This window comes from Pseudorca crassidens, chromosome 3, assembly GCF_039906515.1.
Source record: "Pseudorca crassidens isolate mPseCra1 chromosome 3, mPseCra1.hap1, whole genome shotgun sequence".
NCBI classification, from domain to species: domain Eukaryota; kingdom Metazoa; phylum Chordata; class Mammalia; order Artiodactyla; family Delphinidae; genus Pseudorca; species Pseudorca crassidens.
In genome coordinates, this window is record NC_090298.1 from 167,821,020 (window position 1) to 167,841,170 (window position 20,151).

Sequence of the window (20,151 nt, forward strand, 5' to 3'; positions counted from 1 at the left end):
GTATTTTTGTTGTTGTTGTTGTATTTCTATTGTATCAGATGTTATTTCTCCTCTTTCATTTCTTAACTTATTTGGGTCCTCTCTTTTTCTTCTTGGTGAGCCTGACTTGAGGTTTGTCAATTTTGTTTATCTTTTCAAAAAAACCACCTCTTGGGTTTTTTTAATCTTTTCTGGGTTTTTTTTTTTTGATCCCTATTTTACTTATTTCCTTTCTGATCTTCATTATTTCCTTCCTTCTGGTGACATTAGGTTTTGTTTTTGTTTTTGTTTTTGCAGTACATGGGCCTCTTACTATTGTGGCCTCTCCCGTTGTGGAGCACAGGCTCCGGAGGCGTAGGCTCAGCGGCCATGGCTCACGGGCCCAGCCACTCTGCGGCATGTGGGATCTTCCCGGATAGGGGCACGAACCCGTGTCCCCTGCATCAGCAGGCGGACTCTCAACCACTGCACCACCAGGGAAGCCTGACATTAGGTTTTGATTGTTCTTTTTATAATTCTTTTAGGGGGTAGTTCAGATTTTTTATTTCGATTTTTTCCTTGTTTCTTGAGGAAGACCTCTATTGCTATGAACATCCCTCTGAGAATTGCTTTTGCTGCATCCCATAGATTTTGTAAGGTTGTGTTGTCATTTTCACTTGTCTTTAGATATTTTCTGGTTTCTTCTTTGATTTCATTGTTGACCTATTGGTTTTTTAGCAGCATGTTGTTTAGTTTCCATATGTTCATTTTCTGGTTTTTCTTTCTGTGGTTGATTTCTAGTTTCATACCATTGTAGTCAGAAGATGCTTGAAATAATTTCTATCCTCTTAAATTTGCTGAGGCTTGTTTTGTAACCTACTATGTGGTCTCCTAGAGAACATTCAGTGATCACTTGAAAAGAATGTGTATTCTGGTTTTTTTTTTTCTTTTTGGAGGTAGTATCCTGTAGACATCATTTAAGTCCAACTGGTCTATTGTATCATTTAGGACCTCTGTTGCCTTATTGATTTTCTGTATGGAAGATCTGTCCATTGATGTCAGTGGGGTGTTAAAGTCTCCTACTCTTATTGTATTCCTTCATTTTCTCCCTTTATGTCTATTAGTATTTGTATTATATATTTAAGTGCTCATACGGTGGGTGCATATATGTTAACGAACGTAATATCCTCTCTTGTTTTGGTCCTTTTGTCATCATATAACATTCTTCATTGTTATTCTTTGTGGACTTTGTTTTTTTTTTTTTTATTGCGGTACGCGGGCCTCTCACTGTTGTGGCCTCTCCTGTTGCGGAGCACAGGCTCCGGACGCGCAGGCTTAGCGGCCACGGCTCACGGGCCCAGCCGCTCCGCGGCATGTGGGATCTTCCCAGACTGGGACACGAACCCGTGTCCCCTGCATCGGCAGGCGGACTCTCAACCACTGCGCCACCAGGGAAGTCCCATAATTTCTTCAAATACATTTTTGATCCCTTTCTCTTCTCCTTCTGAAGCCCCTATTATGGGGCTTCCCTGGTGGCGCAGTGGTTGAGAGTCGGCCTGCCGATGCAGGGGACACGGGTTCGTGCCCCGGTCCGCGAAGATCCCACATGCCGCGGAGCGGCTGGGCCCATGAGCCATGGCCGCTGAGCCTGCGCGTCCGGAGCCTGTGCTTCACAACAGGAGAGGCCACGACAGTGAGAGGCCCGCTTTCCGCAAAAAAGGAAAAAAAAAAAAAAAAAAAACCATGAAGCCCCTATTATGCATAGGTTGGCATGCTTTATATTATCCCATAGAACTCTCATGTCATCTTCATTTTTTTAATTTGTCTTTCAGTCTGCTGTTCTGATTGGGTGATTTCCATTGTTCTGTCTTCTAGATCACTTATATGTTCTTCTGTGTCATTTCGTCTGCTATTCATTGCTTCTAGATTGCTTTTTATCTCACCAGTTGAATTGTCTGATTTTGACTGGTTCATCTTTATAGTTTCTACTTCCTTGTTACAGGGATCTGCATTTCTATTAATAATCTTTCTTAATTCCTTTAACATTGTTATTATCTCTTTCTTGAACTTGGGGTCTAGTAGACTGGTGACATCTTTTTCGTTATTTGTTCTTTCAGGGGATTTCTCTCATTCTTTCAATGGGGAGTAGTTCCTCTGCTTTTTCATTTTATTTAAGTTTCTCTGTCTCCATGAATTTAGGAGAAACAGTTGTCTACCGTGGTCTTGAAGGGGAGTTCTTCTGTGGGAGCGTCCCTGTGTAGAGTGTGTTGAGTCCGGTACTTTTGGCGCAAGGGCTGGTTTTGGTATGGACACCAACCACGTCTTTCCTTGGGGTGTGCTAGCAGCTACCCCCTTGATAGGGGCTTTGGTTGGTGTTGTGGTATCCAGAGCCTGTGCTGGGTGTTGGGCAGGGCTTCCTCTTTGCTCCATGGCTGTCACCACCCTGCTGGGGTGGGGTCTGCTCCCCAGTTATTGGGGTAGAAGTCCTGAGGGTTGGGTTTGATGAGTCTCCCTTGCCCTTGAGTGCCTGCCCTCAAGGAGGTGACCGCTGAAGCAAGTGAGGCCCTTGTGGTCACAGCAATGCCCGGAGTGTAGCGCAAGGTCACATCCCTTTCTCCATCGTGTTCATCCCAGACCTAGTGCCGGGCTATGTCGTGGAGTAGACCTGGGCTGCCTCGTGGCAGGCCTCTCCCAAGACCTGTCCGCCTCAGATCTGACTCCGAGCTGCTGTGTAGAGTGGGTGGAGCTGGGGTGCTCCCGCTGGAAACGAATCACCACCTACTCCTGCCCAGGGCCTTTCTGCCTGAGACTCAGCGCCCAGCCGCTCTGTGTTTCCGTGGCACCATTCGATGTGCAGGCCGACAATGCCAGACCCCCTTTGCCGTGTGCGTGCTGACAGTGGGCTCCACGATTCCCCCCCGGATGAGACCCCTTCTGGGCTGTCCCCTGCAGGTAGATCAAGTCCTCTCCCAGGGCCTGTCTGCCCAAGATTCAGTGCTTCATGGCTGTGAATATTTGTGGCCCCGCCCCATGTGCACGCTGACAGTGTCCGCCCAGTTCCATCCGCCGCTCCTGTGCGTGTGCGGACAGTGGTCTCTGTGGTTTGGCCCGGATCACCCCCCAGGCGCCCCGGTCTGTCTCTGCGCAGCTAGACTGAATCTCTGCCCTGATCTCACACCAGGCTCTGCGGTGGAGTGTGTGAGGCCAGGACACTGGGTCCTTCGGATTGGAGAAGTGCAGCGAGGCGGCAGCCGCCAGCCCTCTGATTGTCTCTCCCCACCCTGACTGTTAGCAATCCGGCATGCATGCCCTCCTCGTGAGTGGAGTCTGGGCTTCTCCAGCCCCTCTATCTGTCCCAGTGAGTTTCCCAGCAGGCAGCGGGGCTCCCCAGGGCGAGGGTCTGCCCGTGTGGACCTTCTCTTCCTTACAGATCCTTCCCAGGGTTGCCGGTCCTGTCCTGATGCTTTTTTTTTCTTTCTTGTCCAACCCAGTTATAGAGAGATCTTTCCTGCAGCTTTGGTCGTATAGGGGTTCTTCTGTCAGTTTCCAGTCGGTTTGCTGAGAGAATTGTCCCACGTGTAGATGTATTTATTTATTTATTTTTTTGAGGTACGCAGGCCTCTCACTGTTGTGGCCTCTCCCCTTGCGGAGCACAGGCTCCGAACGCGCAGACTCAACGGCCATGGCTCACGGGCACAGCCACTCCACGGCATGTGGGATCTTCCCGGACCGGGGCACGAACCCGTGTCCCCTGCATCGGCAGGCGGACTCTCAACCACTGCGCCACCATTGAAGCCCCCCAGTCACAACATTTTTATCTGCTGATCAGTACATACCTTGTGTAATGTGTATTTCTGTTTGGGAACACCTTAAGGTATATTGATGATTCACTAGCATTGAACTCATGGCCAACAGCGCTATAATTCGTGCCTGAATGGAGCTTGGGGGCCATTTTCAACAGTGAAATCACCAACAAAAATGCAAAAAAACAGAGCACTAAACAGACCCCCAAAAGACACACGTTAACAGTCTGAGCTGAAGCAAGGAGGCACCTTCTTCGACCTTCAGCCGTGAACGTGCACGTTGGGTCATTAAAATTTGCCAGTGCTGTGAGCATTTCCAGAGGTGACTACAAAAGCACCACAGGCGTTCATTTGGGGGGTTACAAATAATGTTAGTGAGCAGGCAAGCTTGTTAATAGGGACCCTGCAGATAAAGAGGGTCGACTATACTTACATATTCAAAAACATAAAGACTTGCCAAATTGAGGAGGCGGGCTTTAAGCCTTATCTGCATCAAATGCTTTTTGCGAGGAGAACGTCTTCATACATTTCTTACCGATTTATAATTTGATGTTTGAAACTAAAAGAAAAGGGGTGCCTCTGGATATCTAGAACCTTAAGGGACACTGAAGGGTTTCTTCCTCCTGTCCTGATGGGCTGACCCTCCCTGCTCCTCCCGCCGATACTCTTTCAGGGCCAGATACTGTGGACGTGCAGTATCAGCTTTTGTCTGTCCATACACGGACTGTTGGATGAGAGAGGAAGAAAGTTCTGTCTTCTTTCAAACTGCTGCTGTCTTGGACCTTATGACAACAGCAAACTCATCTTTCCCGAAAGATGGCATTCATCAAGAATTCCCTGGTGGCCCAGTGGTTAAGAATCTGCCTGCCAATGCAGGGGACACCGGTTCGAGCCCTGGTCCGGGAAGATCCCACGTGCCGCGGGACAGCTAAGCCCGTGCGCCACAACTACTGAGCCTGCGCTCTAGAGCCCGCGAGCCACAACTACTGAGCCCGCGAGCCACAACTGCTGAAGCCCGCTCGCCTAGAGCCCGTGCTCTGCAACAAGAGAAGCCACCGCAATGAGAAGCCTGCGTACCACAAGAGTAGCCCCCGCTCGCCGCAACTAGAGAAAAGCCCACGCACAGCAACGAAGACCCAACGCAGCCAAAAATAAAATATAAATAAATTAAATTTATATATACAAAAAAAAGAATCCCAGCTGTTAACTGGGACCAACGGGGTGCTGTGATGATCACTGTTAACGCGTGTGAGGGGCTTTGGGGCATCAGACACTGCCCCCTTCTGGTCATCTTGATGCCCCTCCACGGCCACCCTGTGAGATGGGGGTCTGTTTTTACAGATAACGTCCCCTCCCAAGACTCAGAAGGTTGGACTCACACAGCCAGTCAGAATTTGAACCCAGAACTGATTTTAGAGTCTGAGCTTCTCAACAAAGGACAAGATGTTCGCATCTGGCCAAAAATCAGAACACGGGATGTTGAAGTGCTTTATTGTCAGAACTTAGTGGAAGGGTTTTCAAGTTGCTCCCAGGAAGGCAGGTAGGTTCGGGGGCCCAGTTCTTCTTCAAACGTGTGAAAGCTTTTCTTCTCTGATGTCTCAAGTCAATCCTCCGAAGAGGAAAAAAAGCCAGTTGGAACCCACAAGGTCAGCTCTTTCTTTAAAACAGGCAGTTCTTCAGAGACCTCCCCATCAGCTTTCCCAGGATCACGCCCTGAAGGTTCATGGGAATTCAGAGGTCTGTGATGGCCCTGTCGCTTCAAGAGGCATGGCAGGTCTGAGAGGGGGGTACCTCTTCAACAGGTGGATGACAAAGAGACTGACCCATGGGGAATCTGACTTCTTACAAACACGAGAGACTCAAGTCCCTGCCCAGAGCAGCAAATCACATCGTGATGGGGTCTTCCTCTTGGAGGCTAGAGAGAAGAGAAAGACAAGTTATCACGTGGGGATCCTTGGTACATGTATTATATGTTCATTCCCTGAGACCCCACAAGGTGCTGTAAGATGGAAATATTCCAGAATGAACGGATCCACTTAGAAATGAGAGAAAAAAAAAAAAAAAAGAACCCCTCTCCCATGAACTTTAGAGTGGCACTCTCCAGGAGGAGTATCACGTGAGCCACCAAGGTAACTGAAAAATTTCTAGGGCTTCCCTGGTGGCGCAGTGATTGAGAGTCCGCCTGCCGATGCAGGGCACACGGGTTCCTGCTCCGGTCCGGGAAGATCCCACATGCCACGGAGCGGCTGGGCCCGTGAGCCATGGCCACTGAGCCTGTGCGTCCGGAGCCTGTGCTCCACAACGGGAGAGGCCACAACAGTGAGAAGCCCGTGCCAAAAAAAAAAAAAAAACTAATAGCCACACAAAAAAGGAACTGGTGAAATTGACTTAGGTGCTATATTTAACGTAACCTGGTATGTCCCAAAGAGCATCATTCCAACATTCAGTCAATTCTTTAAAATATGAATAAGGTGTTGTATGTTCTGTATTTCGTACACTGACTTGGAAGCCCAGTGTGGGGTTTATACCCACAGCACATCTCAGTTCAGACGGGCCACATTGTGGGCCAGTGGCTGCCATACTGGACAGCACAGGTGCAGAGAGGGTCCACCTCCCACCCCCACGTCAGTGTTGGATGACCTCTTACCCAACCACAAAGTGAAATCTGAAATCTTGCAAAAGACGCGGAATGATGAGTGTGATGTGTTTAGCTGCTGGGCTCACCCACGGCACTTTGACAAACAAAGGTGTGGAGAAGTTGAATCGGTTAACAATGAAGAAAAGAAAATGGATACAGTGGTGTCGTGGGCTGGATTGTGTTCCCCTCCACAAATTCGTATGTTGAAGTCCTCACACCCAGGACCTCAGGATGGGAGTGTCTTTGGAGATGGGATCTTTACGGAGGTCATCAAGTTAAAATGAGATCATTAGGGTGGACCCGAATCCAATAGGACAAGTGTCTTTATAAGAAGGGGAAATTTGGACACAGATGCAGGGAGAAAACGGCCGTCTACAAGCAAAGGCGAGGGACTTGAGAAGGAACCAACCCAGCCGACACCTTGACCTTGGAGACTTCCAGCCTCCAGAGCCTTGAGAAAAAAAATTCCTGTTGTTTAAGCACCCTAGTCTGTGGAACTTTGTCCTATGGTAGTTCTAGGAAACTAATACAGGTGGGTAGGCTGTGGGCATCAGAAGAGAATGATTTGACCACTAAAGGGTTACAGGTGACCCTTGGGACAACTGAAGCTGCATCCTCCTCTCTGCCTGCACTGTGCCTCTAGCTGGGGTTCTAAAATCCTATCAGTGACTCCTGATGTCGTCAGGGCTCCCTGTGAACAAGACTTGGGAGAAAAGGGGGAGAAGAGGGGTAGGTGGGAGGAGCTCAAGTCTCTGTCCTTTACCCCCCAGGGTGGGTCCACACACCTCATTCCTTGGGTTCCCGGCCAGTAGAACTTCTCCCACCCACAGTTGTTTTTTTTTTTAATATATAAATTTGTTTATTTTTGGCTGCGTTGGGTCTTCGTTGCTGCGCACGGGCTTTCTCTGGTTGCAGTGAGCGGGGGCTACTCTTCGTTGAGGTGTGCGGGCTTCTCATCGCAGTGGCTTCTCTTGTTGCGGAGCACGGGCTGTAGGCGTGCAGGCTTCAGTAGCTGTGGCCCGCGGGCTCAGTAGCTGTGGCCCGTGGGCTCTAGAGTGCAGGCTCAGTAGTTGTGGCATGCGGGCTCAGTAGTTGTGGCTCGCGGGCTCTAGAGTGCAGGCTCAGTAGTTGTGGCTCACGGGCTTAGTTGCTCTGTGGCATGTGGGATCTTCCCAGACCAGGGCTTGAACCCATGTCCCATGCATTGGCAGGCGGATTCTTAACCACTGCGCCACCAGGGAAGTCCCCCACCCACAGTTTTTGACAAAAGGGCTTCTCCAAATAAGTCACTATGAAACATTTGGGCATTTCACCAAAAGCTCTGGTCCTGGATGGGAAGGCTGCCCTGCTCCCTCTACGAGACAAGTAAAAGGCAGGAAGAACAGCTAACAGAGTTGGTGGCCAAGCAGGAGGGAGTTTGCATGCCCTGCTGGGACCCAGGAAGAGCGTGAGTTGAGGGCAGACACTACCTAGAAGCCGTGGCAGCCGCGCGTGGGTGCGTGTGCACACGGGGCCTCTACGGTTCTGCTCAGTGACCTGCCTGCCGCTCGGGGGAGACCAGCTGTGTTGGGCTCATCTGAGGCACAGCCCAGCGAAGCCAGTCTCACCATCGGGGCAGCCGGGAGCAGCTCTGCCAATGACGTCACTGATAGAAGTTGTCGATTTGCTTTTTGTATTTCTGCATTATGAAATGTCTTTTAATCTTTGTCGTTGGACCTGCCGAGGAAGGAGAAACCAGTTCAGACGTGGGGATGCAATAAGAGTCCACGTGCCCCAGGCGTGACCAGGAGACAGGGTCTCATGGCTGGGGCCGGGCTGGTGGCTGGCTGTGCCCTTGACTTCCTGGGGGCACCCCCTTTGCCATCCGCCGGGATGAGAGGACCCCTCCCCACCCCCGCCTTGTCCTTGGGCCGCGGTGAGGATTCCGTGAGCCGGCAGGTGGAGAGCACAGTGAGCTCTGTGCCTGACAGGCATGCTGCACCCGACCACGGAGGGACAGCCCCTGACCCTCTGATTTAATAGGTGAGGCTCAGGGCCAGTTGCTCCAAGGTCACCCAGCAAGTGCATGGCAGGGCGAACACTCGAACTTGAGACTTGTTTCATATGCAGCCCAGGACGCCCTGTAGGCTCCGGTCACCAGGGGGTGTGGGCTTCCCTCCAGATGTCCTAGCCACATGCACACACACACACACACACACACACAGACACACACACACACACACACACACACACACACACACACACACCCGACCCTGGATCACATTTCCAACTCATAAATAAAAAGACCAGGGTTTGGAGGGACAAGTCCCAACTCTGTGTGGTGGGCACAGGATTTGAACCCAGGTTGTTAAAGACTGCATGCTTGCCATGCTCCCAGCTCCCTGCGGTCCACGCTGTGGAAGTACAGCCGAGTGCTGAAAGCAAGCCCCAGGGGGGACCTCAGGGGAAGGCAAGACCCCCCCACCACGACCCCTCCCCTCTCGGCAGGGAGATAGGCAAAGCTAAACTAATAGGTAGGGTAGTTTCAGACTCTGACGTATTAGGGAAGCAAGAAGACAGGGCAGTACAGTAGGTGTGACGGTGGACTGTAGGGTCAGTGTGTTAGGGGGGACGGCAAGCTGCCTTAGCCAGGATGGCCAGGGAAGGCTGCTCTCAGGAAGTGGCCTTTAGGGTGAGACCCGGACGATGAGAAGGAGCCTTTCGGGCAAAGAATTGCGGGGGAAGAGCAGTCCAGGCAGAGGGAGCAGCAGGTGCAAAGGCCCTGGGGAGAAGGGTGTGTGTGTGTGTGTGTGTGTGGCCGTGGGGAGCTGGACACCAGTTAGCTGGAGGCAGCCGTATCCCCCTCCCGGTCCACAGCTGGTCCCACAGACACTGTGACTCCCAGAAAAAAAGATGCGTCTCCTCAGAGCCCACAGTGGCCCTGGACACTAGCAAGGGACCAGCCTCCAAGTCTCAAGGCCACTGGCTCTCCAGGCCACTCACCTAGCTCCCCGCCACTGATGGAAAAGTCCTTCTCCAAGATGACCCACTTCTGAATCTTCTGCGCGTTGGAGATGGTACACTGATTCACGGCATTTATGCCTTTCTGGATGGCCGTGTAGACCAAAGGGTCTCGCAGCTCCAAGATCTCGGACACGGTGGTTGCCTGGCTGCCTGCATCCCGGCAGAACCTGATGGCCTCCCAGGTCAGTCTGTCCAGCGGCTCTCCAGTCGTCTTGTCGACCTCACACTGCCCCAAGACACCCCTGTCACAACGCCTGGCACCCGGCCCTGAGGACCAAGAAGCGGATCCCTCTCGCCTAGAACACCCACGTTACCTTCAGCGTCAGGAGGACACTCAGAAACTTGGCCTTATCTCCCACTAACATGGCGTTACTGATGATGGGAATCTTCTCCTTAACCAGGTTCTCAATGGGAATGGGGGCCACATTCTCGCCGCCAGCAGTGATGATAATTTCTGAAACAAATCATGGTTGGGGGTGGGTTCAACCATGACAGTCCAAAAGCCCTGCCCCTCTGTGGATCAGAGGGGACAGAGGTTGGCACCAATGACCGCTCACCTAGAAAACCCCAGAAGCAGAGGAAGACCTCCGCCCATGGCCAGGACTCTCTCTCTGTCCTTCTCCAGGACACAGACCCAAAGTCACTCTGCCCTTCATCCCCCATCTTCAAATTTCCATTAAGCATCCAAGTCCTGGGCATTCCACTTGGACAGCGTCTTACGAACTCCTTGCCTGTTTCTTGGTCCCCCATACCCTGCTCCAGGCCCTCCAGCATGTCTTGCTTGGAAGATAGTCAGGTGTTTCTGACCACACCCTGTCTCTCTGATTCCTCCTTCTCCCATCATTTGGCAACTCCCAAAGACCCTAAGTCCATGCTCTCCCTGGGGGGGGGGGGGGTGTCACACCCCTAATTTTGGCAAGCTCTAAGAGTTGTGTCACTTTCTCTCGCTGCCTCTGAAATTCTTCAGGAGCCCCTCCTCCTGCCCCAGACACAATCTTTACTTGTTCTTTCACCCTGGGATGCTTGCTACTTCCGGTGCCACCCACCCAAACTCTCTCCTTCCCATCCCACGATCTCACAGTCACCCTCGCCGAGGTGGTTACAGCACTAGTAATAATCAGTTTGATCCCATAATGGACATCTCTGATATCATCTGCCCAGTGACGACTCCTTTGGGTTTCTTTAGGGAGCTACTCTCCATCTTTGTGTGGTCTTGGGGGGGTTGGACTGCCGGCGTGAGCATGTGACCGGGTCTGACCAGTCGGCATATTCCATCCTCTACAGTGATTCATTCTGAGGTGTGATAGCGACCCAAGAAGATCCAGTGAGAATCAGGCCTAAAACGTGCCGACACGACTGGGAATAATACACGCTTACTCGTCCCTTGGGTGTTAGGATGAACCTAGACCGTCGGCAGCCATCTCGTCACCAAGTTGGAAAAGCCTCTTTAAGAACGGCGTCAGCACGGAGGACAGCATGGTAACAGAAGGATAGAGAGATTCCTTGCGATGTCATTTTGGCACCTGGATCCAGCCATGCCGGAAGCGTGACCTGTTGGACTCTTCTGGTTTTGAGCCAGTAGCATCCCTTTTTCACTCAAAGCTGCTTAAGAAGGGTTTTCTGTTGCTTATCCTGGAAATAATGCTAACACAGCCCTCTAATTGTATAATGACTGCCTATGTCAGGCTCCATGCCAAATGGTCTCCCTCAGAGGTTGGTAACCTCCAGCCTGTGGGCTAACTCCCACCGTCCGCCTGTTTTTGTATGGCCACGAGCTAAAAGCGGCTTTCACATTTTTTAATGGAAGGAAATCCAAAGAAGAATAATATTCGTGACACATGAAAATCCTGTGACGCTTGTGTTGGCAAACAGCCATGGCCGTCGGTCTGCACGTCGTCTCCTGCTGCAGCGGCCAAGTGGAGCAGCTACGACAGAGACCCTGCGTCCTGCAAATCCAGAATGTTTACAAGTGGGCCCTTGATGGGAAAAGTTGACTGATCCCTGCTCTACGTCATGTCAGTTAATCCTCACTGAATCGTTACAGCTCTGTAGTTATTGTTATCCTCGATTGGCAGGGGAGGGAACAGAGGTTTCAGGCCCAGAATGGGCTTCTTCTCTGGCTCCCTGCCGAGGGCCACAGGCTGGGCACAGGGACAGAGCTGGGATGCGCGGACTGGGGTGTCCCTGTACATCAGTGTAAGCCCGCCCCGTGAAAGGCGGGGGCTGGGAGCCTTCAACGTTCAAGGTGAGCCTGCTCCCAGGAGGCCCCTGCAGAGCCCAGCCCCAGTACCTTTGATGCGGCCTGTGATAAAGAGGAAGCCCTGGTTGTCCATGCGGCCGAGGTCCCCAGAGTGGAGCCAGCCCTCCTCATCGATGGCCTCCACGGTCGCGTCCTCGCTCTCCAGGTAGCCCATGAAGACATGCCGGCCCCAGAGGCAGATTTCCCCAACGCCGTCCTTGGTCTGCTGGTACAGCATGTTCTTACACCCAGTCGTGACTTTGCCGGAACTGCCAGGGGACAGGAGGGAGGAAAACTGAGGCTCGGGGAGACGAGGTCACCCACCCAGGTGGGCCTGGGTCTGTGGCCCAGGCTCCTAACGCTCTGCTCAGCTGGCCTGGGCTGGAACCTGCTGCCGCACCCTCCCCAGGACCCGGCGGGCATGAGAGGTGTTGACCGAGTGGAAGGAGGGCTTGTTCAGTCAAGTGAGCCAACTTCCCAGACACTTGGCGAACTGGGAAACCCAGCAGAGTTGTAGATTGTTTTATTATTACTGTTTTGGGGAATTAAAAGAAATTTTTATTGGAGTATAGTTGTTAGTTTCAGGTGTACAGCAAAGTGAATCTAGATTGTTTTTATCTTCACATAAATGGGAGAAGGACAAAGTGCTCCCGGGTTAAAAACAGCAACGGGGAATTCCCCTGTGGTCCAGTGGTTAGCACTCCACGCTTTCACTGCCGAGGGCCCAGGTTCAATCCCTGGTCAGGGAACTAAGATCCCACAAGCCCCATGGCACGGCCCCCAAAAAAGGAAGCAACAAAACCCCCTCTAGGAAACAGGTATGTGGACCTGAACGCAATGACCAGGACAGCTGATTTTAAGTAAATCAACCAACCAGAATCTCTTTAGAGGTTAAAGTTACTTCCGCAAGACAGAATAGCACCGGCTGATATCTGGATTTTCGTGAAATTCCTTTCACTAGTGATACTACTCGGGAGGGTGGTTTTAAGATGCAGAAAAGGAAGTATTTTCTTACTGCCTTGCTGAGGTCTTTTTTACTGGCAGTTAGAAGGGCCAGTGGTTTTAGGTTTAAGTGTAGGGATTCCCTTAGTAAGAGGAAAAAGAAGGCAGGCCTGTGAAGCTTAAAATTTATAAAGAGCCTCCTTACGACCTCCATTAAAAGCTTTTCTAGGGCTTCCCTGGTGGTGCAGTGGTTGAGAGTCCGCCTGCCGATGCAGGGGACACGGGTTCGTGCCCCGGTCCGGGAAGATCCCACATGCCGCGGAGCGGCTGGGCCCGTGAGCCATGGCCGCTGAGCCTGCGTGTCCGGAGCCTGTGCTCCGCAACGGGAGAGGCCACAACAGTGAGAGGCCCGCGTACCGCAAAAAAAAAAAAAAAAGCTTTTCTAGGGGGACTTCCCCAGTGGTCGAGTGGTTAAGACTCCACCACAGGGGGTGAGGGTTCGATCCCTGGTTGGGGAACTAAGATACCACATACTGCATGGCTAAAAAACAAAACAAAACAAAACAAAAAAACTAACTTGATTTCAATGTTTATCAACAAGGTATCTCATTTCCAGGATCTACAAGAGGTCCTTTCTGAACACCAAAACTTAAGAATTACGATTAAATCTTTAAAAAAAAAAAAAGCTTTCCTAGGAATATGGAAAAACTCAGAAGCTATACAAGTTTCATGAGTTCAACCAGGTAAAGATAAAAAAGTTCTGCACAGCGAAAAACACTCTTTTAGGAAGGACCACTCTTTGGTTTTGGAAGAAAACTCCAGTGGGTGTTTGGGTTCTGCAGAAAACAGACCCAGATGGGATTATGGACTGGAGAAGGGGAGATACTGATGTGCAAGGTAAAGTCAGAGGCAGGAGATGGTTTTGCCAGATTGGGAAGACTGAATTTAGTTTTCGCTAAGTTCAGAGGCAGCCGGAACTTGGCCGAGCATGAGAGGAGAGCCAGCCTTGCAATATGGCGGCAGGGCGGGGGTCAGGGAGCGGCACAACCAGGAGGCCCTGTGTAGGAACACGGTTCTGAGACTCCACGTGGAGCTTGGCTTGGATGTTCTTACTGTGTCAGTGTCACTGGGCTCCATCCTGCAGCCCGAGGGGAGCTGAGCTTGGGAGAAAGCCAGGAGGGGCCCGGGGACGTGCGTGACATAAAGCACCGTGGAGATGAACTGTCCCGAGGTCTAGGGAGGTGAACCTTGGGTGGGTGAGCCCGGGGTGGGCCGTCTGGAGGCAGAGCTAGCAAATGGCAAATAGGGAGAGTCCACAGAGTGTCTGAGAGCCCTTCCCCTTTGTCCATGGGCTCTCGTTCAAACTGGGGCTTCCCACGGTCACGAAAATTTGAGGCTTGGAGGCTGGAGAACAGGGGTCATTCTGGAGACACCAAGTCAGGATTCGTCTTAGCCCAGAGGCCTGTCGACCCTCCCATCTTCATCCCTTTGACCCTAGAGGACCCAGAGGCTGCCCAGGAGGCCAGTACCTTAGAATCCGGTAGTTCTCTGGGCTGGACGCGGAATGGGGTCCTGAGCTTTCACTCATACCGTACGCCTCACCTATAGGTACGTCCAGACTTAGAAAGAACTCAGCAGTCTCTTGGTTGAGGGGTGCGGCCCCGCTGATAAAAATGCAGCAGCGATCCAGGCCAAGGGAATTCTTGATTTTGGTGAACACGAGGGCCTTTGCCATGCGGTAGCTCATGGGATTGTCATGTCCCCTATGAACATGAATGCCAAGGAGAGCTCTATAGCCATGGGGCCACAAGGGGGCTGATGGGACCCAGCTGGAGAAGGCTGAGCCCCCTCACCCACTGCCCTGTATGCCTGGCCCCGCTGGACCCGCCACTTACCCTTGCATCCTTTTTGAGTTGACCTTGAAGCCTATATTTCTTGCCCATGAGAACACCTTTCTCCTCAAGCTTGAAGATTTGCCAACAGTTTCCTTTATCTTCTCATGCATCTTTTCCCAAATTCGGGGCACCCCCAGGAAGGCGGTAGGCTTTACCTCCTGCAGAGTGTTGACCAAAGTGCCCTGCAGGGTGCAGAGCTGGGTTAGCCACACCTGCAACCCAGATGTCCATCTCTCCTCAGCCGCTCAGCTCAGCTCAGGAGAACCTTCTCTTGGCTTATTGGACCAGGGTGAGCTCCTGACCCAAGGGAGCCAATCCATTGGCTGGCCAGTGGCCAATCCGATTATCATGCTCTCTCTCGGGATTTGGTAGAGAGCACAGACCGGTAAAATATTTTTGGAAGGCAGCGTGAGAGTACTATTAACGTTTTAAATGCAACTTGGCAACTTCACTTCTGTGGGTGACAGAATTCAGCTGAATGAAAGATCAGGTACACAGAGAAGCACGTGTGAGATATTCTTTGTGCATCATTTTGTAACAGGATGGAAACAGACTTCATGGCCAATGATGGGGGATTGGCTAAAGAAACTGTGGTCCAAGAATGCAGTGGAGTATTATGCACGATTCTCCCCCAAATTGATCTATAGGTTCAATGTAATCCCTATCAAAAATAGGCAAGCTGGGCTTCCCTGGTGGCGCAGTGGTTGAGAGTCCGCCTGCCGATGCAGGGGACACGGGTTCGCGCCCTGGTCCCGGAAGATCCCACATGCCGCGGAGCGGCTGGGCCCGTGAGCCATGGCCGCTGGGCCTGCGCGTCCGGAGCCTGTGCTCCGCAACGGGAGAGGCCACGACAGTGAGAGGCCCGCGTACCGCAAAAAATAAAAAAAAATAGGCAAGCTATTTCATACAAATTGACAAGCTGATCTTAAGATTTATATGGAAATGCAGAGGATCTGGAATAACCAAAGCAATTTTGAAAAAGAAGAACAAAGTCAGAGGGCTTGTTACCTGATTTTGAAACTTACTACAAAGTAGGGTGATCAACTGTCCTGATTTGCCCAGAACCGGAGGCGTTCCTGGAATGTAGGATTTTCACTTATGAAATCGGGTAAGTCCCAGGTAAACAGGGACAAGGTGGTCATACTACCATAAAGCCAGAAAAATAAAGTCAGTGTAGTTTTGGTGTAAGGATAGACATAAAGTTCAGTGGATCAAAACTGAAAACCTGGAGATGAATCTTCACATTTATGGTCAATTGACATTCAATAAAAGTGCCAAGGCAATTTAATGCAGGAAAGGATATATGTATACAAACAAACAAACGAGGGCTTAGCTAACTTAGAGCCTTCTTGCCAAACGCAAAAATTACCTCAAAATGGATCACAGACCTAAAAGTAAGAGCTAAATCTAAAAGCCCTCCAGAAGGACACATAGAAGAAAATCTCTGTGACCTTGGAGTAGGCAGTGATTTCTTACAAATGACACCAGAAGCATGGAAGAAAAAAAATCAATAAATTGGAGAGTCAACACTCACTAGAGGTAAACACGTTTTGCTTTTCAAAAGACACTAGTAAGAAAATGAGAAGACAAGCCACGGAACTGGGAGAAAGTATTTGCAAATCATATATTTGATAAAGGATTTGTATAAAGAACCCTTAACATTCAACAATAAGAGGATACACAACCAGATTTTTTAATGGTTAAAAATTTGATCAGACATTTTTCCAAAGAAGATATACACACGGCCAGTAAGTCGGGAAAAGTTGCTCACTGCCATTAATCATTCGAGAAATGCAAATTAATATGGGAGATACCACTTCGCATCTACTAGGATGGCAATACTAATAAAAACAAAAACAAGTGTTGGTGAGGATGTGGAGAAATTGGACCTCTCGTACACTTCTGGTTGGGAATGTAAAATGACACAGCCACTTTGAAGACATTCTGTCAGTTACTTATGATGTAAAGCCAGGGTCCAGTGGTTAAGACTCCGCGCTTCCACTGCAGGGGGCGCGGGTTCGATCCCTGGCGGGGGAACTAAGATTCCACATGCCGCGCAGTGCAGCCAAAAAAAAAAAAAAAAAAACTGTTAAGACAGCTTCGTTTCCTGGTTGACAATTTAAAATTTTTTTGACAGTACTAGGGGTTGATAAGGATATTGGAGACTGGGAACTTCTCAGGCCCTGTAGGCGAGTGTGTATACATTATGTTTTCAGCCGGAAAACAAAGTATTCATTTACGGAGTGTCTAATGTGTCTCAGATACTGAGCATGGGGGATGTGAGAGTGACCGAAAGGAGTCAAGGAGATATTTAAGCAGGGAACTAAATGACATGGAGGAGCCAGCCATGTGAAGGACAGGAGAATGAACCCCCTGGAAGGAATTACAAAGGCCCTAAGACTTAGCCTAGGGGAGATTATCCTGGATTTTCCAGGTGGGTCCAGTGTCATCACTGGATGACATAAGGGGTCCTTATAAGAGGGAGGCAGGAGGATCAGAGAGGTGTGACAGTGGGAACAGAGGTAGGGGTATGTGTGTGTGTGTGTGTGTGTGTGTGTGTGTGTGTGTATAAGAGAGAGAGAGAGAGATTTGAAGATGCTATGTGCTCCTGGCTTTGAAAATGGAGGAAGAGGCCACAAGCCAAGGAACACAGGCAGCCTCTAGAAGCTAAAAAAGGCAAGGAAACCAATTCTCCCCAAGAGCTTCCAGAAAGAACACAGTCCTGCTCATGTCTTGGTTTTATCCCATTGAGACCCATTTTAGACTTCTGACCTCCAGAACTGTGGCATAATATATTTATGTTGTTTTAAGCCACTAAGTTTTGTGGTCATTTGTTCCAGCAATCATAGTAAGCAAATACAGAGGATGTAGCTGAGGAAAGTGCAGAGTTCTTTTCTGGCTCTGTTAAGTCTACAAGGTCAGGACATACAAGAATACTTTCACTTACTTAACATGAAAAACCTCCCAAAGATGAACTCCAGCTAAGTGAAGAGGTAACCCCCCAAAAAAGAACACAAGGACCTTAGAAAACAGAGGATTCAGCACAGGAGTGGGAGGAAGGGATATCCCTGCATGACAGCTTGTAGAAGCTACTGTTGATGTCCTCTTCAGACCTCTAATGGTCCACAGCTTCCCTCTTTTTCAGAGACCTGCCCTTATTCAGAAATGCCTGGGAAGTTACGCACCACATGAGTGCGTAAGCCTATCGCCAATGACTCTCTGAGATGGGGGTACAAAAGCCCAGACCCCTTGTTTGCCTCAAAGCAGTACCACTGTGGTGCCATTCATGCTTCAGAGATTCCCATGGGATTGGTTTGCGTAAGGGCAATTCCACTCACACGCCAGCTGAACTTACATCCTGTCTTCTCCCCTTGCCGTATCTTGCTCCCCTCACTCCCTCCCTTACAGTTTTCACCTGAGAGATCCTACTCAATTAATTACAAAAACCTCCATCCCATCTCAGGTTCTGCTTCTAGGGGGCCCAATCTAGGACAACTTAAAACAACAACCAGTCCTACTCAGGGCAGAAGGATGGAGGAGAAAATAATGCACTAGGTATCAGAACATTTGGAAAATCCTGATAAGCATGTGACAGCTGAGATGGAGCAACTGGACAGGTATACAGAAAACTTCCACCAAATTGGAAAAGAAAGGCAACTATTAACTCTGGGGAAAACAAAAGGTTGTACCAGACAGGCAACGTAATCACGTAGTAAACTGCATGGCTCCGTTAACTAAGAAATCTTTTCATTGAGAGGGTGGGAAAAGGGGAAGCAAGTGAAGATGGGGGTGTAAGAGGATTAAATCCTTGCCTACTGCAATGGAAAAGTAAGAGATAATATTTAAATATGCATGAATCAAGAAAATTATTACATTTTTTTTAAAAAACTGGAGGTGAATGCCGGAAGAAATCGCTTGAAAATTCTGGAGAGTTTGCCTCTGGAGGGTGGATAGGACACTGCTGTTTTTCAAAAGAGGTCCAACATCCCTTATCTCAAACCCTTGGGGCCAGATGTGTTCTGGAATTTAGGATTCTCCGGCCTTCAGAAAGGTAATATGGTGCTTATCTCATTTGTAATATGAATCCCACGGCGGTGTCTTGGCAAGCCAGCTGAAATCCTTCACGTTAATATTTCTGCAGATACACATATTCCCAATAAGTGGGATAAAAATGAAGACTCCAGATAGCTTCCCATCAGTTTAGGTCAGATTTTACTGCCAAAAACGTTTGGTTTGGGGAGCTTTTTGGAGTTGGGAATACTGACTTAAAAAAAACTACACACGTACACACACATTCTGCTTTCAATACCATTCACATCTTAGGTTGTTCAGTGTACACTCTGCACAACCATGGATACCATGACTTGGAAAAAGATAAAAACTAAAAGAAGGTGGCTGACTGTTTCAAACGCTGCTACCTGGGAGCATTAGATGAGGATGGAGAAGGAACCCCCAGATCTGGGACTTGAAGGAACCATCCACACCTCCGGGCTGCCCTTAGCCTTAATACCTTGAGTGCATCTGGTTGAGCAAAGTAGATGAAAGCCCCGACCTTCATGGGTATCCAGACATCCATCATCTGAGCTGCGATGTGGCTGAGAGGAAGGTAGCTGACCACCACCTCCTGCTTCTCAGGAGCGTAAGCCAGATGGAAGTCCCTCGCCACCGACCCCGCCGTCCACGTGATCTAGAACACACGACGAGCTTACAATCCAGTACCCTTCAGCGCGCCTCATCCTTGCCCGAGGGCCATTTAAATACAATTATTTAACAAACACAAAGCACCTGCTTGGGCACCGCTCTTGTACTTTACAAACATTGAGTCCCTTAGTCCTCATCTGCACACACTGGGGTTGATAACTGCGATTCTTCCATCTTACAGATGGGGAACCAGAAGCACAGAGAGGTTCACTGACTTGCCTGAGGATGGAAGGAGCAGTAAAATTCGATGGGAAGCTTTGGGGGATTACCAGACGCCCTAGGATCCAGCAACAGACCCTAGAGTTAGAATGTCTATCCGGGATAGTCAGAAATCTGAAGGATTCAGTAAGTGTCCCAGAATCAAATCCTGACTCCACCATTTACTAGCTGTGTGACCCTGGGCTATTTGCTTAAAAATCCTTTGCAGCCTGTATTTGCTCATCTGTAAAAGGGGCACAGAGCTTCCTCGTGCCCAACATAAAACTATAAAACCAACACTGTCCAACAAACGAAAAGGCCACCCATAATCCCGTGGCATTAATACCCCAACAATTAGTATGTTAATGTTTTTCTTTCTCCGGTGCATACGTTGATGGAAAGTTTTAGCGTACCTATGATTTTGCAATCTATATTTTTTACTGGTGCCATAAGTCTCTGGCAAACAGTCGTCTCGTTAATGCAGCCACACGGGCCTCTGCACTGTTCCTCCAACACATTAGGCAAGGTCCCGCCTCAGGGCCTTTGCACGGGCTGTTCCCGCTGCCTGGGATGGGCATCCTCTAGCTGTCTCCACAACTGACTCCTCAAGATGTTATATTCTGGTTAAATGTCGCTTCCTTACGGAAGCAGTCTCACATCGCCCAAACTGAAGTTTCCAGCATCTTTCTAATCCGCTACGTACTACTTGCCACAGTCTGAGTGGTTTCATTTGTTCATTCCCTGGCTGTCTTCCCGAGCGCCACCATTGGGTCT

At 49.8% G+C, this 20,151-nt stretch overlaps 1 protein-coding gene across 1 annotated transcript in view; it reads right to left on the bottom strand.

Moving 5' to 3' along the window:
• Positions 1-5,231: 5,231 nt before the first annotated feature.
• ACSBG2 (acyl-CoA synthetase bubblegum family member 2) overlaps positions 5,232-20,151 on the bottom strand; it is a 69,825-nt gene continuing 54,905 nt past the window's right edge. The window contains exons 8-15 of the mRNA XM_067734055.1: positions 18,989-19,165; positions 14,479-14,660; positions 14,113-14,346; positions 11,693-11,910; positions 9,717-9,856; positions 9,382-9,628; positions 7,940-8,115; positions 5,232-5,676 (exon numbers count right to left, since the gene is read on the bottom strand). Coding sequence (XP_067590156.1) covers positions 8,042-8,115; positions 9,382-9,628; positions 9,717-9,856; positions 11,693-11,910; positions 14,113-14,346; positions 14,479-14,660; positions 18,989-19,165 — 1,272 coding nt within the window. The 3' untranslated portion in view covers positions 5,232-5,676; positions 7,940-8,041. The remainder of the gene's footprint in view (positions 5,677-7,939; positions 8,116-9,381; positions 9,629-9,716; positions 9,857-11,692; positions 11,911-14,112; positions 14,347-14,478; positions 14,661-18,988; positions 19,166-20,151) is intronic.